We start from the raw sequence: 19,404 nt of genomic DNA, 5'->3' as shown, positions 1-19,404 counted from the left end.
CGTGAACATTGATTGTGGATCAAGAATGCAAATTTACAGCTTGGAAACCCACAGGTGCAGTTCTACTCTGTTCTACAGAGCTGCTGTGAGTCTGGATCAACTTGATTTTAATGAATTTGAGGGTTTTTTGTTTATGTAACATTAGAAATAAAAAATTCTCTACGTGAACCCTTAAGGGGCAGAGAATGCTAAGGAAATGAGTTTAAAATAAGCTCCATTTTACCACCTGCTGGCACACTGAACAACAAGCAGAAAAGGCAGGAGTTCTGTGTTCCTCGCTCCCTCCCACTTTCTCTTCCCTGCCCCCCTCCTTTTTCCTTCCTAATTTTTCTGGAAAACAACTAGGACAATCATAAACATGCAAGCAGCTTTGTGGATACAGACACATTGCGTTTTTCACAGCACAAAGGCTCCTGTAACAAGTCAACCATGCTCCCCATTGGTTTATCACTTTCGAGACACTTAAATTCATTCCTGACTAATCATCAATTTTGTTTTATTTTCCCTCTTAAAACTAGGCAGTGGCAACACAAAAGCCTGTAAATAAATCCGTACGTCCTTGGAGATGTCTTTATTTTAAGAAACCCCCTGATGACTTTCTATTTAATGGAAGTATGTCCCTTTGGGCTATGAGGTTTTGTGTATTAAATTTTCATAAAGCTTAGCACGAGAATATAATTAAGTTGGAGTAGCAACAGAAAACAATGTGACAGAGTTTATGCTGAATGATCCCCTCATAAAATGCCTTCCTGTAACATCAATATGGATTTTCATAGTGGGGAGTATCATATCCCTCCCTGAGGAAGCATTACAGTTATGGGAATAGCAAGAAATAAATTAAGAGCAAGATTGATAATTGGCTCAGCAAAGGAAAAGAGGCCAGAAAACAACAACAAATCTTAAGAAGAAAAAGGTGTTGGGACAAGATGTAGAACCTAGGGAATGAGAAACCAGACAGAAATTAATAAAACAGTTCAAGATTACTAAGTAGGTAAAAATACAAGTTAAACTACAAGGCAAATAACTGAAAATACGTCATTTCAAAAACAGCATAAAGTTTGGAGAGGGGAAAAAAACGGTTTAGGAGTCCTTGTAATTATTTCCAATTACCTAGACTAACACAAACTATTTTTTTTAAAGCCCAAGCCAACTACCACTGAGTGGATTCCAATCCATAGCATCCTTTTATAGGGTGTCTGAGACTATAGATCTTTATGGGTTATGGGAGGAAATGCCTCATCTTTGCCCCAAGACACAGCTGGTGGATTTGAACCGCCAAACGTGTGGTTAGCCTAACCCGACACCCATCGGGCCCTCAGGGCTTCTTCATATGTACGCCCCAGGTTTTAACATTCTGTCAGATGTGATGTAAAGGGGAGATTCGTGTTGTCATTATTTGCATCTAGATTTGCATTGATGAGCGGGAAGCTGATGTTTGCGTACTCTGGTACGAGACTGGAGAGCTTGTCTTGTGAGGGGAAAACAGTAAAAGAGTGTGTGGAGGAGAGTCTGGGAGCAGCAGCTCTGTCTCCCAGAAGCAATTATACCTGTTATCAAGCAGTACCTTGGTAGCTTTGATTCCCATTTTGTCCCCCCTAGTCCATGAGGGAATGCTGTATAAAGTCCCTGTCTCTCGTGATCTGAGAGGTAGCTGAAAGTCACAAAGTGTTACTATCACTTTAATTAAGGAGCCCCGGGGTCACAGTGGGCTAAGCATGGGGCTGCTACACACAAGGCCAGAAGTTGGAATTGAGGTTGTCAGTTCCTGTTGTGATTTTCAGCCTTAGAAACCCAGGGGGCAGCTCTCCTCTGCCCTATAGAGCACCAGAGTCCAAATTGACTCAGCAGCACGGAGTTTGGGTTTAGAAAGGTACGACTCAAGGTGGCAAGTTGGACACGGAGGGAAAGGAAAAATCCACTTTAGCCCGATTCCATCTTCCCATGTTGCTTAGACTTCTTTCTGTAGCATAAATCACATGTCTGGTGTCCAACAGGAAACCCTAGGAAAAGGTTATCTCCATTAGCTAAAAACAGTCTGTCTTCTGTGTTCTTGGGATAGGGAAGAAGATTTCTTCTTTGGTTGTCATGGTCACTGTGATGTTGGAATTGGGAGAGTCTTGTAAAAATTAAAATTCATGAGTCAGTAGATTCACATTCCATTAGTCACACCATGTATCTCATTCAAATCTAAACCTCCTTTCTCTCATCTGATGACCTTGCTTCCTATTTCCCTGAGAAACAGAAGCAATTGAAGCTGAACTTCCATATGCTCTCACTGCTACATCTACCCACCTACCGACACACTGGCCCAGAACCCTACCTACCTCGCTCCCATGAGCGCGGATGAACCCTCCGCTCAGAAACTCAGCTCCCTCGTGTTTATGCAAGGGTTTTGCTCCTATAAATCTCCCTTCTCCTCTCAATCATGTTTTTGTTCTTTACAGTATCGTTTTCATTAACATAAAAGCATTCTGAAATGTCTCTCATCTTATGAACTGCCTTCCTGTAGATCCCCATTTCTCTGCTCTCTTGTATAGCAAAATCTTGTATAGCAAAATTATGGTAAGTTTCTATATTTTGCCCACATAATGACTTATGGATCCCATTTGCTTCATTTATATGGTAAAATATTCCATTTTCTGCTGCCAGGCCTATACATAGAAACTGAGGCCTGAAATTCAAGCTCTCTCCTTTCCAATCTCCCTTTCACTCACCAGTGATCCAGACATTTCAATCATAATTTAAATAACAACAACACTGTGGCTATTATACCAGGCAGCACACAATCCATCTGCTTCCTTTACCATTTACAACTGTAGTAATTCTACACTAACATAACCCTCAGCAAACACCAATTGCTTCATGTATTTCATCAGTCTCTTTTATTATTTTTTTTCATGTTTCCTTGTGACTTAGTTACTATGCAAAGGCATTAGGCTGTGCGGGCCATAAGAAACTACGGATAGCTTTGCGAAGACTGGGAAAACTACAACAGTTCATTGTCATCATGGGGAACCTGTACATGGGTCAAAATACTATTACAGGCTGTGAACAAGGGAATACTGCAGATTTAAAATTAGGAAAGTTGTGCACCCAGATTGTACCCTCACACCACACTTACTGTGTATGCTCAGGAAATAAGCAGAGGGTCTGATTATATGAAAATGAATACCGCATCTGAATTGGAGAAAGGCTTATTAACAAGCGGTGATATGCAGAGGACAAACTTGGCTGGCTAAAGTGTGGACAATATCAGTCTGCTGTGAGTCTTTAAAAGAATTTTTTTGATTAAGGCAATTGGTTTGTTTTAGTCCATTAGTATTAGTATTCTAGTACTTATGATATTTTCATCCAAAAATAACATTTTGACCTCTCAGTATTATAATAATGAGAAAGAGGCCCTCCATCAATGTACCTGACCATATAAAGTATGAACACTGTTATTAAAACAGGAAAACTAATTTCTAATGAAACCTCACATATTCAGTTAAACTCAATTAAAAGTATGGTCCAATCACAAAAACTCAAGAAGAAGTAGTAATATGCTATTCATCAAATCAAAATGTGATTTTAAATATGAGGCAATGCAAAAGTATATTATCCTTACGCAAGAAAAAGACATACTTAGAGAAATTTAGTGGAAATTTTGTATTAAAAGATTATGGAATTTCGCCACAAACTTTTTGAAGAATTAAAGGTTATTTGTACACTAGCTATAAAATATTTATTTCCAAAAAAATCGCTTTATCAGTTGGGCTGAAAGTCTGTCCTGGGTGACAAACACAAGTCACAGAAACCCTGGCCTGCTAGCACTTGGTCCCTGGGTCTGAAACCAGAGAACTGCTGTGATGTGGAGACATTGCTGATGCCATCATAAGAGAATGTGTCCCCTAATGCCCACCGCCTAGTACGATTTGAAGTGAACATGAACTCTGGCTTATGTCCGCAAGTTCACCCTGCAAACCAGGACACTGAATGCCACAATAGCTGAATGATGAGTCCCCAGGGCCCCCAGGGGCTCTGAAAGCACTGGTCCGAAAGCCAAGGTTCCACTGTCTCCAACGTAATTAATTTCATCCTTTTTTAAAGCGCCGCTCCTAAAAAGTAACATAAAATGACAAAAATGTTGAGTTTTGAAAATAGTACAAAGGAGCTTTAAAAAGAGGAGCTGATGGGGGGCGGGAGATGGGAGGGGGTAAAAAGGAGCTGATACCAAGGGCTCAAATAGAAAGTAATGTTCAGAAAATGATGATGGCTACAGATGTACAAATACGCTTGATACAATTGATGTATGGATTGTTATAAGAGCTGTATGAGCCCCCAATGAAATGATCTTTTCATTTAAAAAAGTCAGGGGGGCAGGCAATGGAATTAAACGTTAATGGAATTTTCCTACAAACTTTTTGAAGCCCCCTAGAAATATATTTTCTTCATAAGCAAAAAGGCTGCGAAGGATAAGCATGCTTTCATATTACATGTTCTAAACTGCAAAATTTTTCAGAGTGTAAAAGTACAATTTTCAAAATGCCTAACTAATGTCTATTGAAGTATGTCTAATTGGCAATAAGCCTTTCCAATATAAAGAAATTATAGTCCCTTACCACTAAAGTCTCATTAACTGTGTCTTGAATGAAAATTTCAAATGCCATTGGGGGGGAAGGATCCATCGAAGAGCTGGACTTGCTCTAGCCTGAACTTGGAAGTGTCCGTTGATTGTTGAAATTCCAAAATAAACAAAGCCACTGTGTCGGGTGAATTCTCACTCCCAGGGGCAAAGGTGACCTGCCCCAGAGTGCTTCCAAGGCTAGAAATTGTTACAGATGCAAACTGTCACATCGCCCTCCCTCGGAGTGGCTGGGGAGTTCAAACAGCCAAGCTTTTGTTGTTGTTGTTGTTGTTGTTGTTGTTGTTGTTGTTGTTGTTAGCAGCCACGCACTTTCCCCACCGCACCATCAGAGGATCATTATGCAGACTAAACGTGAAAATAAAAAAAGGAGCCTAACCTTGATTGAGTCACTGTTTATACTGAGCTGTGTGTAGAACACCTTGGACACTTTATTTTAATTTTATGACTGATGAGTTAATTCCACACATCTATTTTGACTCTTTCCTCAAATGTTTTGAGTGCAAAGTTAGAGATTTTGCTAAGTAAATAAAATAAATAAAAATTAGCCATATGAATGGTAAGAGAAAGTGGGTGCTAGAAAGCAACCTGCCCCCCTCCATCAGTTTGCTGTCGGAGGATGTTGGCTGTGACTGCAAAAGGAGAAGCTATGCCACCAGAAGTTCAAATGGCAGCGGGGTTACTCATGACGGGCAAGTTTCAAGGAAGCTTCAGACGAGGGCAGACTAGGAATGAGGGCCTGGTGATCTGCTTCTGGAAAAAAGTGGACAACAAAAGCCTTAGGAGAGGAAACAAAATGCTGTCAGATACAGTGCCAGAGATGAGCCCCGTAAGTGGGAAAGCACTCAAAACACGACTGGGGCAGCGCGGTCTCCTCAAAGCAGTCAGTCTTAATGATGAGGATGGAACGCAACCCTGGAGACCTTCACTTGACAACGATGCTCGACTCACAATGAGAAGAAACAGCTGCAGCATCCACTAATAATGGAAACATGGAATGTACAATGTAGGAAGCAAGAAAAACTGGAAGTTGTCAAAAATTAGATGGAACCCTTGAAGAAATGTGGGCAAATTTACATCAGATGTACATAACAGGAAGGTAATAGTTTCCCTGTTATAGACCCATAGTAGAAATAACTAATCTATCCCAACAGTCAAAAAATATAAGGAATGATATATAGAATGTAGAAAGTAGGAGAACAGTGGCAAATAATAATTAATAATCGAGAGTGTGGACTGTGCTAAAATGAATCAAGGAAAATTGGAAGCTGCCAAAAATGGAAGGCTTGAAGATTGATATCCTAGGTATTAGAGAACTGAGATACTAGTATTGGCCATTTTTAATTGGACAGATGTATGTTCTGCTATTCTAGGAATGACAAATTGGAAAGTAACAATGTCACAATCACTGTCAAAAAGAGCTTGGTAAGATCTATCCTAAGATACAATCCTGTCGGTGATAGAACAATAGCCATACATTGAAAAAGAGGACCTAATACTATAATTATTCAAACTTACAGACACACTAATCACTAATACAGAAGATGAAAATTTTGAAGTTTTACCAAATTCTATAGTCTAAAATTGATCAAACATGCAATTAAAACACTGTTATAATAACTGGTGATTGGAATGCAAAAGTTGGAAGCAAAGAAGAAGGATCAAACAAAATAGCTGGGAAATACAGCCTTAGTGATAAAAATTACACCAGAGATAAAATGATAGATTTTTTGCAACACCAATCATTTAAACAGCAATGATATATATGGAACTTGCTGGGTGGGATACACAGGTACAAAATCAACTACATCTGAGTAAAGAGATGATAGAGATATTCAATGTCATGAGTTAGAATTAAGCCAGGGTCAAACTGAGGAACAGGGCATCAACTGCTAATATGAAAGTTCAAGTTGAAATTGAAGAAAATTAAGGCAAGTCCTCAAGAGCCGATGTACAACCTGAGCATATCCCACCTGAACACAGAGACCATCTCCAGAATGCATTTGAAGCCCTGAACACTAATGACTGAAGAGCAGCCCACTTGTGGGATGATGCCAAGGGCATCATCCACGAAGAAAACAAATAGTCACTTAAAAGGGAAGAACGGAAGGGAAGATCAATGTTGATATCAAAGATATTCTGGAACTGCTCTTGAACTGCTAAAGCAAAAGAATGAAATGATAAAGTAAAAAGTTGAGCAGAAGAGTTTAAAGGGTGGCTCATGAAGATGATGTAAAATATTATAATGACAAGTGCAGAGATCTGCAGTTAGAAAACTAAAATGGAAAAACATGATCCCTGTTTCTTGGGGTGGAAGAACTGGTGAAAAAAGTCAATCCTCAAGTTGTGATACTGAAGGATTCCATGGGGGAAATTGACAATGGGCTATAAACAGATGGCACAGCATTGCTTGACTGAAGTGAAGAGGACTTGAAGCACTTGTTGATGATGATCAAAGACTATAGCCTTCGATGGGAATTACACTTCAATGTAAGGAAAACAAAAATTCTCACAACTGGAACAATAAACAATAGCATGATTAATGGAGAAAAGATTGAAGTTGTCAAAAATTACATTTGACTGGGATCCACAGTCAACACACATAGAAAAAAAGTCAAGAAATCAAATAACATATTGCATTGAACAAATCTGCTGCAAAGACCTCTTTCAAGTAGGGAAAAGCGCTTTGAGGACTAAGATGTACCTGACCCAGCCATGGTATTTCAATTAACTTATGAATAAGGGTGATGCGAGAAGAATCAATGCATTTGAATTATGGTATTGGTGAAGAGTATTGAATAGGTCATGTACTGCCAGTTTTATTAACAAACTGTTTCGGAGGAATTACAGCCAGTTTGCTCCTTAGGAGCAACAGAGGCAAGGGTTCTTCTCACACTTTGGCCACATTATCAGGAGAGAGCAGACCCTGGAAAAGGACATCATGCTTGGTAAAGTGTAAGCTCAGTGAAAAGGTCCTCAACAAGATGCTTTGAAACAGGGTTGAAACAGCAATGATTGTGAAGATGGTGCGGGATCCGGCAGTGTTTCATTCTGTTGCACATAAGGCTACTCTGAGCTAGAACCAACTCAACAGCCCTATGTTCATCTGGGTAAACTAGGGAAACAAATCCACAGAAACTCATATGTATAAGAAAGAGTTTCATATAAAGGGTAAGTGTACATTAATAAAGCATCCCAACCCAGTCCAGTCCAAGCCCATAAGTCTGACATTAGCCTATATATATATCCAACACCCATCTACAAAGTCCTCTTCAAACTCAAAACACACGCAGTGACACTGACTGCAGGAAGCCGAGTCAGTGAATGTGTAAGCATCTCAGCGCTGGCAGGGGTCTCCACACGGCTGCTCCAGCACCCAGGCTGCATCAGGGTAGGTCCATGTGGCTTCTCCTCAGGGATGTCTCGCAGGAAGTGAGCCTTGCCAGCTGAAGCAGGGGACTGGCTAAGGCAGCTGCACCTTGATCCGACCATCAGAGAGCAAGAGACCGGAGAACCAGAAGGGCGAAGCTCACAGAGTCATTTATCTCTCCGCCCTTCAATTAATCTCACCCTTCAATTAATGTGTTTATCGGCCAGGTTGGCACAATAAACCTTAACTATCTCAAAGCCCTAACAACAGCAATGAAAAAAGTCATTTTGGTTAACGGCTGTCATTTTTGCAGAGTTGGAAAAGGTAAGTCCTATAACCAACAATAGATAAACTGAGAGCCAACTTGTCAACAAGGGGCGTGGGGGCCACATCTGATATCTTCCGCTTCCTCAGGCTGATTGCCGCAAGGCAGAGGTCAGACATGCCTCCACCCTCCAACCATCCCACCAAAGGCACTCTGCTTCTCAGCTACGTTCTATAACTTACTGCAGTGACCACAGACTCACAGGCAATGCTCATCATTAATGGCGTTTTATTGTGGCAGTTAACAGATTACAATTCAGGTGAGAAATGCTCATACTACAGTCATGTAGTCAGTGTATTATCATTTCTGTCATGCCCACAGGTAGGCTTTGTCTTGGACTAGCCTCTGCCCTGCCTGAGCCGTGTAACAAAGCGATTTTAGGGCTGCAACTAAGCACCCTAAGAGTTGGCCAGTCCATTATAAGCCTCAATCTGAAGGTACGCAGCTCCAAGTCCATGGTTGGTAAACCCAGTTTCCACAGTTATGTGCTCAGAGGCACCCCACATGCAAGTTTGCCCCCTGCCCCAAAGCCTTCACTTCTGTAGGCTAGCACGTCTATCGCTCACCTGGTTCTACTATTGCTGCTCCTCTCCCACTCCTCAGGTGTTAAGGCTGTCTCCTGGATCACGGACGTTTCAAGTGCATGGATCATGGCCTCCAAAGGACATGCTCCACTCCTAGCTCTTCTCTTGCTCGTAGTGATATTTCCCTCTCCTGTTTCTGAGATGGCTAGTTTTATACTCAGCAGAATGTCGATCACAATTAACAAAGTTAACAATCACTCACAGAACAATCATATTATCCAATCAGTAACCTTCAGACCCAGACTCATCAAGAAAAGAAAGGTCATTTCGTGGGGGTAATAAAGGCTATGTCTACAGGACCCATATTAAATAATACACTGGAATTAACCTACAGAACCCCTGCCTGCTTAGAAAATGGTAGCTGCTGGTCCTTGTAATAGACAGTACACAACAAACAGAACTGATGGCAAAGCTGGTTTTAGATTCCCCAGATTTCCAGATCCCGAGACGGAGGCCCATGTCTCCAAAAAGCCCCGCAGGTCTGGCTCACCTCCTGGATCCCACGCTTGTCAGCTGAGCAACGTTTCCTCCCCAATCCTTCCCAGACACTGGAGGTTACTCTAAGAGAGGCTGAGCAAATCTCTAGGCTGGGGGACCCCAGAGACAACACACTGAAAACATAAAAAATGTGTTATGCTCATTGAAGGCTGAGATTCCCACCCCACCCGGCAATACTCATGGTGCAAACAGAGCACTGGCAGCCACTGCGGCATCCTCCAAGCAAAAGATTGAATGAATCTTGTCTAGGGAACCAGGAACATCTAAAGATATTGACACCAGAGGTTTCCATCTGAATTAGGAAATCAGATCACCCCACAGGGTGACCCAACAGAATGCTGAAATTATAGAATTGGTATCATTGTTATCACACATTAAGTTAAATTTTGTTGAAGATCACCCAACAATGGCTGCAGCAGTACATTGACAGGGAACTTCCAGAGATTGAGGCTGAATTCAAAAGAGGCTGGAACAAGGGATATCATTGGTGATGTCAGATAGATCTTACCTCAAAGCATAAAATAGCAGAAAGATGTTTACTTGTGTTTTGATTGTGCAAAGGCATTTGACTCATAGGTGGATCGTAACAAACTATGGAGGCCTTGAGAAGAATGAGAATTCCAGAACACTTCACTGTGCTCCCGTGGAACTTTTACATGGATCAAGAGACAATTGTGCAAACAGAACAAGGGAACAATGGATTGTTACGAATCAGAAAAAGTGTGCATCGGTGTTCTATCCTGTCACTATGCTGATTCAGCCTGTATGCTGAGCAAATCAGCAGAGAAGCTAGATTATCGAAGACGAATGAATGCTGTATCAGGAGGGGAGGAAGGCTTCTTAACAAACTGAGATGTGCAGATGATTGCCCAAAGTGAGGAGGACATGAAGCACTTGCCGATGAAGACGTAAGGATCGCAGCCGTCATTATGGATGACGACTCAATATAGAGAAAACCAAAATGCTCACAACCGGACCAGTAGATAACATCATGCTAAATGGATGAAAATTTGAAGCTTTCACGGACGTCATCTGGCTTAGATCCACAATCGATGTTCATGGGAGGCACTGTCGAGAGATCACACTGTGCATGACGTTGGGTAAATCTGCTGCCCAAGACTTCTTTAAAGTGTTGCAAAACAAGAATGTTATGGACATTGAGGACGAAAGGCAACCTGATCCAGGCTATGGCATTTTCAGTTGCCTCATATGCCTGTGAAAGTTGCACATTGAATTAGAAAGACCAAAGGGGAAAATGCATTTGAATTATGGTGTTGGCAAAAAAAAAAAATTGAACGTACCATGGACTGTCAAAAAATTACACAGATCCGTGTTGAAAGAAATATAGTCGATATGCTCCCTAAAGGCAAGGATGAAGAGACTTTGTCTCACTTATTTTGAACATGTGCTTAGGAGAGACCGATCCCTAAAGAAGGACATCGTGCTTGGGAAAAAGGGGGGGCTAGGGAAAAGAGGAAGGCTCTCCATGAGATGGCCTGACACCGTGGCTGTACAAGCAGTGAGGACGGCGCAGGACGGCGCAGTGTTCGTTCTGCTGGACCAGGATCGCCCCGAGCCAGAACCAACCTGGCAGCACCTAAACACAACACTCTCCGGGCATCTGAAGGAGCTTCTAATACGAGAGCAGGAGCCCAACACAGAGAATAGGAAACTGTCTAATCGATTTGGAGGCAAACAAACAATGCCAAGAAAAGAAGTTTAAAAAAATAAATGTGATGTCCTCCTGGACATAATGATTTTTGCAATACACAAAAAGAATGCTATCAAAATATACACTCTCCAAATGAAGTGACGAGCTCCTAGACATGAAAGAATGAGAGCAGAAATGAAAAAGAAAAACTAAATAGCAGTGTTGGATGATGACGCTGAGAAAATATCTTTGAAAAAATATCAAAATGAAAGACAAATATATGCCTAACGATAAAGACAAGAAAATGAAAGACTTGGGCTAAATACATCAGAATAATAGTAGTTAAGACCTGAATATATCAGAATAATAGTAGTTAAGACCTGAATATATCAGAATAATAGTTCTAGAAAGAAAGCGGGGAGAATGGGAAGGAAAGATGCTGTCAATCAATTCAATTCTAATACAATTCATCCCATGAATAAAAGAATTCTGGATACAATTCCCTTCCCCCATTCAAACTAAAGGATAATTGGTTGTGGTTGTAAATTCTTGTGTGGGCTTGAATACCTCTATCATTGCATATGCTCAACTTTTTATGTGTTTATTCCAGCAGCTAAGATAAAGTCTCAAATTATTTCAACATCATGCATACACATCCCGTAATATAAAAAGGCTATAGCAATTATATGGAATCCTGGTGCTGGAGTGGTTATGCGTTGGGCTGCGATCTCAATGGTCGGCATTTTAAAATCACCAGCAGCTGCACGAGAGAAAGACTGGGTTTTCTACTCAAACAGTTACAGTCTCGGAACCCACAGGGGTTCCTGAGTCAGCGATGATTCTATGGCAGTGGGTTTTGTGTTTTTCGTGGCAAGTAGAGAAGGAACCCGAGTGGCAGCTTAGTTACACGTTGGGCTGTTAATATTGCGCTTCTCCGTCGTGTCTTCCCAAATACGGAGTCAATCAGATTTCTGTGTATTGCATCTGGGGAAGTGCATGTGGATTGATGAAAACAAAAAGCCTTTGGGGTTGTTGAAAAAAGGTATTTTGCTGTGAACAAGTGGTTCGTTTTGCAAAATTCTATCATGCAATCTCCCATTTCTATCACAACGTCCATACTTTCCAATTACTGTTTCTTCCTCTTTGTTTCTTACCAACCTTTGTATTCCAATCAACAATAATTATCCATGTATCTTGATTGCATGTTTGATCAATTTCTGGCTGAATTTGGTAGAATTCTACAATTTCTTCATCACTAGCTTTTGTGGTTGGTACCTAAAGTTGAATGATAGCTGCATTGATTGGATTTCCTTGAAGGTGGATTGTTCTAATCCGATCACAGGTAACACTGTACTTCATGGTGGATTTAGCAAGATCCCTCTGCCAATGAAGTTGCCATGCCAGTCCTCTGGATTATGTTATGCCCAGAACAGTATATTACTATTCCAGGAATAGTCAATCATATTTTTCTGATTCAAAATGGCCAATATTAGTCCATTTCAGCTCACTAACACCTAGAATATTGATCTCATGTGTTCCATTTAATTTTTTACCACTTCCCATTTCCTTAAATTCATACTTTGAACATTCTGTTTTCTAATAACTAGAAGATTTTTGCAACTGTGTCTCTTTACCTGGAGTCGTGCCCCATCAGCAAATGAAGATCCTGAAGGCTCCACACCCACAAGTTCTACCCCATGCACTTCTCCATGGTCGACTCCCCTCCAACAAACCATTTTGAGTGCCATCTGCCAGCAGTACCTCCAACTATGTTCTGCTGCTTTTGTGTAGGGTTCCAGTGTTGGAAAATGCTTTGAAACTATGCATAGTTTTCAGCAGCTTCGGAAGTGGGGAGCCGACCCCTTCTCCATTGTCCCTTTGTAGCCTAGAAGCTCAGCTGAAACCTGTTCACATTGGGTGACCCTGCTGGCATTTGAAATACCAGTGAGATAGCGTCCAGCATCACAGCAACACACAAGCCACCACAGTACAACAAACTGACAGACCAGTGGTGGAACAAATAACAAGTAGATTGCTACTTGCATGGATCCTGTCGAGCTTCAGGGAGGCCTGGTGGGGTAGTGGTAATGTGTTGCGCTGTCATCTGAAAGGTCAGCAGTTCAAATCTCCCAGCCCACTCCATGTTATATATACATACATATATAGACAACAAATAACATATATAGGTATTATCTAAACTTGGGTAATTTCCCTAATCATAAAATGCTTGAAAATAATTACTTCTGATAAGTGGAAATTAGAGCCAGTGTAGTGAGCACTATTGGGCAAGCACTGGACTGGTAAACTCGTTCAGTGGTTCAAACCTACCAGCTGCTCCATGGGAGAAAGTTGAGGCCATCTTGGAAATATTTACAGCCTCTGAAGCCTTAGCTCATTGCCATCCAGTCGATGTTGACTCACAGTGACCCTATAGGACAGGGTAGAATCGTCCCTGTCGGTTTCTGAGACCGTAACTTTTTACAGGTATAGATAGCCCCATCTTTCTCCCATGAAGAGGGCTGCTGGATTCAAACTGATGACCTTTTGGTTCATAGCCCAACATGTTACATCTATCCCACAGGGTTCCTTAAAGCTCTAGAGCAGTGGTTCTCAACCTTCCTAATGCCACGACCCTTTCATACAGTTCCTCATGTTGTGGTGACCCCCAACCATAAAATCATTTTCATTGCTACTTCATCACTGTCATTTTGCTACTGTTATGAATGGGGCGACCCTGTGAAAGGGTCGTTCGACTCTCCAAGGGGTCACAACCCACAGGTTGCAAACCGCTGCTCTATAGGGTCTATAAGTTGGAATCTACTTTATGGCTATGAGTTTGGTTTTATAGATAAGTAAAAGATTGGTGAACTACAGTCAAAATATGCCAAAGCCAAGTTATTACTACTACTACTATCTCTAGCAGGGGTGGAGAAGGTCCAGTTCTCAGGCATTACCCAAGAAATCACCAATACCAGCTAACATTACATGCCTCACCAAAGAGAAGCATTGCCAGCCATCACATTAGGGTGAATTCACTAAATGTTTGACCAAGATGCCACACAAGTGATATTATGAATACCCAAGTGGCCCCAGATAGAGAAAAAGGCTTCCCACTCCTGATTCTGAAAGGTATCAGTGTGCCAGCATCAACTCCATGCCAGTGGGTTTGGTTCTGGTTTTTTATCTATAAACCCAACTAGAACCAGAAACGTCCACACCTACTTCACTTCTGTCTTCTCAATGGTCTGAAAGCCTACAAAACAGTCCCAGAGGAAACGTGACAGTTTTGACCAAAGACTATAACTCTTTACAGGAATAGAAAGCTCCGGCTTTCTCTTGAGGAGCAGCTGATGGTTTCAAACTCCAGACCTTGAGATTAAGAGCCCAGCTCGTAACCACTATGCCACCAGAGCTCCGTGAAATATTTCCATGACCTAGTACTGCCTCTATGCTTATAAACATGGTACTATTTTTACCTGGAATAATGCATGGCTTGGTGACCCGCAATATTAAAATAGAAGTCTGTGGTGTGCTTCATTTCATTGGTGTGCCCAGTGGCCTCAATCCAGTGTCCAATCGGAAGACAATAAACGCCATCCACCAAGTTGTTTTCATTATAAATACAGCAACGGTCATGATGTGGCCCACTGCCTAGAACAAGAAGAAACGACAAACAGAGTAATTAAATCCTTGTTTTGCTTAAACAGCCTCCAAGGAGCTGAGGCAAATTTAATAGAAGGATGGGAATAAATACAAAGCTGTTCAATCTACACAGTCAGTCTGAACAAAAATAGACTAGCTGGGGACAGAACACAACAGAAATGCATGACGAACGTCAGATGAAAGCCCTGCAGCTCGCTGCTCTGAGGGTGCGGATGTTTCCAGAAGCATACTCTTTCTGAACGCCACGCTCCTATCCACGCTCTGAGAGCCCCCAGCGGGGCACTGTGCCACCACAGAAGGGTTTCTAAGGCCATGACCATCAGTAAATGCCCTTGTACACAAGGGGGCTTGAACCAGTTGTAAGAAGGGGGAATGGGATTTTTAAATAATGGGATTTTAAAGATAATGGGATTTTTCTACAAACTTTTTTACATGTTTTTGTTTTTCTGATATGCATATTTATGATTCATTCAGAAATGCTGTGTTTCAGTATCAACTCAGATGATGAATAAATTACTAATTAATAAAAGAATTATGGTTAGTCTCATTTTCAAATGGGGAAAGCAAAGTGGTAAAAAAATCTAGAAAGACATAATGATGATGATTATACAACACATGATAAGCACAATTAATGTCCCTGAATTGCACATGTGAACAATGTTGACATTGTAAAGGTTTTGTTTTGCATATATATGTACATATATCTATATGATTTTTGTTTTCTTTGCATAAGGTATAATCCATACTAAAGTCAATAGTCTTTGATCTTCATCAGTCCTCTTCCCTTTCAGCAAGCAAGGCTGTGTTTTGCCAGATTCTAGCATGAAATCTGCAGGTGGGTTTCTATCACCACGCCCACATTCTCCACCACTGATCTTGCCTGTAAGGAGCCCTGGTGGTGTAGTGGTTACAAATTGGGTTGCGAACTGCAAACCCAGCAGTTCTAAACCACCAGCTGTTCTGTGGGAGAAAGACAGGGCTTTCTCCTCCCACACAGAAGTACAGGCTCGAAAACCCACAGTTCGACCCTGGCCTGTAAGATCTCCATAAGTCAGAATTGACTGAACGGCAGTGAGTTTGAATTTTTGAGAAATCTTTCCTCAATTTCCAACTTTCATACTCCAATCACTTGTAATTAACAATACATCTTTCTTGCATGTTTAATTAACTTCAAAGTGAAACAGGTGATAGAATTCATCATTGGCTTTAGTGTTTGGTGGATAAATTTGAATAATAATTGTATTAACTGATTGCCCTTTTAGGCCTATAGATGTTATCCTATTACAGACAGTATTGCACGTCTTGATAGATCTTAAATTTCCTTTTTGAAAATGAATATGACACCATTTTGTTTCAATTTCTTATTCCCAGTATAGTAAAGCATTTGATTATTGAGTTCAAAATGACCAATATTAGTACATTTAAGCTCACTAATGCCTAAGATATTGATCCTGATGCATTCCATTTCATTTCTGATAACTTGCAATTTTCCAAGATTCACATTTAATCATTCTATGTCCGGATTATTAATGGATGTTTACAGCTGTTTCTTTTCACTTTAAGTTATGCCCATCAGCAAATGGCCACTTGCTCCATTCATGTCATTGAGACTGACTTGACTTTGAGGAGGCACCCCTTTCCTAATCGTATTTTCAGTGGTTTCTAACCTCCAGCACTGTCTCAGGCACTATAGCTACTGATAACGTTTCTAGTTGCTATTGTTTCAGAAGTGGTCTAACCAGTTACTTCTCCTCTGAAGCTTGTTTGCCAAGGATGACCCTGCTGGTATTTGAAATATCCATGACAGAGCTTCCAGCATCACAGCAAGACACAAGCCACCACAGTATGACAAACTGACAAATAAGTGGTGTATATAAATCCATTCTAATGTATTCAACATAGACATGTCTATAGCTCGTTATATTATATAACTGCAGTGTCCACAGTTCAAACCCACCAGCTGCTCCAAGTTATAAAGATGAGGCTGTTTGCTCCTGAAAATATTTCCAGTGTTGGAAACCCTGTGGAGCAATTTCACTCTGTCTTAAAGGGGCGCTATGAGTCAGAATTGACTTGATGACAATGGGGGGTGGGTATATAAAACTAAATACACCAAACCCACTGCTGCAAGGCAGTACCAAGTCACAGACTTAAAAAAACAGGTCTCTCTCACTCAGAAAGCAGACCATTCCTATCAAAGCTTGCATACATGTATGCTGAAATGGTACGAGGCAAAGAAGCAATTATCATGAACTTATGTGGTGGGAAAAGGTTTTAGGGTTTTTTATTGTAATTTGGGTGAGAGTTTACAGAACAAATTTATTTTCCATTCACGGTTCATACTCAATTTGCTTTGTGAGACTGATGGCTATCGCCACATGCAACAGTCCTCCATCCACGCCTTCCCTGTGTTTGCTATTTCTATTGGCCTTCCGTGCCTATCCCTGCCTTGGGAGTTTTATTCCTGGGTGAATGTTATCCATTTGGTCTCATATGGTTGATTGTCCTAAGGGGTGCATAGCTCCCCAATGTTATAGCTCCCCAATGTTTGGGTCTATAGACCCAAAAAATACTGCCTCTTTAAAGGTTCACTGTATAACAAATACTGATTGCTAGTTTGGCTTTTCAACTCTTTTTCTGTAAAATCGAAAACTCTCTTTGGATTTCTTTCACTTGGGGAAAACAGCATGGCTGCGGGCCTTTCATAAATGTGAATTGGAACAAAACAAACTTTCAAAAAGCAAGGGATACCTGTACCAACGTCATTGTCATTTGACCCTTTCATGTGATCACCCATTTCAAATCAGTCCTTTGTTTAGACCACGTAGTTCCCACATATAAGATATATAAGATGAGTAGATAAACAAAACAAATGTCTGTGTGACCTAAAGAAAGAAATCATATTTGTTATGAACTTAAAGCTTTAACTCTTTGACTCTTTGCTCTGTCTTACAAAATATTTCACCTAAGTTGTTTGGCAGAAAAATCTGGAAGAGTGAAGGCACTGGGTGATCCTTTGAAATACAACACCCTTTCATCAGACAGAAGATCCATGGCAGATCCCTTAAAAAATCATCACTGATCTCTCTAGATCAGACAAGTGAATTTTTTCCTCTGATAGCATCAAGGTACTACCCTGTTTCCCCGAAAACAACAGTGTCTTATATTAATTTTTGCTCCCAAAGAAGCACTAGCTCTTATTTTCAGAGGATGTCTTATTTTTCCATGAAGAAGAATATGGTACACATTTATTGTTTATTGTTTAATTGTTTTATTAAAAGAGACATCGCATTTCCTGTCTGCTCCAGCTGCGCTGTGGCCGACAGTGAGCTATGCGGCGGTGCCCGCTGCTACGGTCCAGAGTTACGGTAGCTTCGGGGGGCCTTATTTTCAGGGAGGTCTTATTTTGGGGGGATGTCTTATATTTCAGTGAGAGGCAAAACTGTAAGTAGGTCTTATTTTCGGGGAAACAGGGTACACAAACTACTCTATTTCCTTTTATGTTAATAGTTGAAAGCCAAGCTATACCAGCAATTCTACTTTTAACATATCTCAAATAGACATATTAACTAGAGCAAAGGACACATACGTTGATGCCTATGTAGAGCAATACTTTTTTAACAGCAAACACTGTAAATTACGTAGATATTTATTCTTCTAAGAATATTTATTAAATTATTCAATAACAACTCTATGGCAGGCACTGTTCTAGGTCATTTTAAGTTTAGGTCTTTACCATGAGAACAATTTTTTTAAAGAATCTTTAAGCAGGCAAGTGGCAAGACAAGATTTTTAGTCTGGAAATTTCTGAATAGAGCATCATAAGAGAAGTCAAGCATAACAAGATTAAAAGCAGAGAGTCCACTTAGGGAGCAATTGCATTAACCCAGAAAGAGATGGTGAAGTTTAGAAGCAGAAGTAGAAAGAGACAGGCTAATTCAGGAGGTAAAAGCAACAAGGCTTGGTGCTTAATTGACTATGAAAGGTGACAGGGCAAATGACTCAATGACACCTGCACTTCTGGCTACTGCAATAGTGTGCGCCACTCCCTGAGATGTGAAATCTCAAACAGGGTGGAATTTACAGATTTCTGTTATGCCTCTGGGTTTTTTTTCCTTTTTACTGTTAATTTAATAAATAAATTATATGCCATATCAATCTTCTTCACAACTACAATTCAATGGCATCAGTTAATTTTAGGATGTTCAACCACCGCCATTTATCTATTTCCAAATTTTCCCATTCCTGTATATGGAAGCTCGGTGCTCCCTAAACAATGGCTCTCCCTTCTCCCCTCTCTACCAACCCTTGGAAACTACTAATGAACCTGTGCCTATACACTATCTAGCCTTGTTATTTCATAAGTGTGATCATACAACATGTTCTCTTCCTCTCTTGCCTTGTAACAACAAACTGTATCATAATAAACATAGAAAAGATTGTAGGTGCCAAGTATTTCCTTTTACTTAGATCCATAATCAGTGACCCTGGAAACAAAGGAAGACCAAAGAATAAACCCATTTGAATTATGGCATGAGCAAAGAACATTGGATATATGCAGGATTGCTAGGAGAATTAACAAAACTATCTTGATAGAAGTACAGCCAGAATGCTCCTTAGAGGTGAGGCTAGCAAGATTTCATCTTACTTGCACCTGTTATCACGAGAGGCTGATCTCTGGAGAAGTAC

At 40.7% G+C, this 19,404-nt stretch overlaps 1 protein-coding gene across 1 annotated transcript in view; it reads right to left on the bottom strand.

Moving 5' to 3' along the window:
• EPM2A (EPM2A glucan phosphatase, laforin) overlaps window positions 1-14,703 on the bottom strand; it is a 70,733-nt gene extending 56,030 nt beyond the window's left edge. The window contains exon 1 of the mRNA XM_004701965.2: window positions 14,529-14,703. Within this exon, the coding sequence (XP_004702022.1) occupies window positions 14,529-14,590 (62 nt within the window). The 5' untranslated portion in view covers window positions 14,591-14,703. The remainder of the gene's footprint in view (window positions 1-14,528) is intronic.
• Between the last annotated feature and the right edge of the window lie 4,701 nt (window positions 14,704-19,404).

Source organism: Echinops telfairi, unplaced genomic scaffold, assembly GCF_000313985.2.
Source record: "Echinops telfairi isolate 266 unplaced genomic scaffold, ASM31398v2 ScPeMD7_3533;HRSCAF=4204_0, whole genome shotgun sequence".
Classification (NCBI taxonomy): domain Eukaryota; kingdom Metazoa; phylum Chordata; class Mammalia; order Afrosoricida; family Tenrecidae; genus Echinops; species Echinops telfairi.
This window is presented reverse-complemented; position numbering and strand designations above follow the sequence as displayed.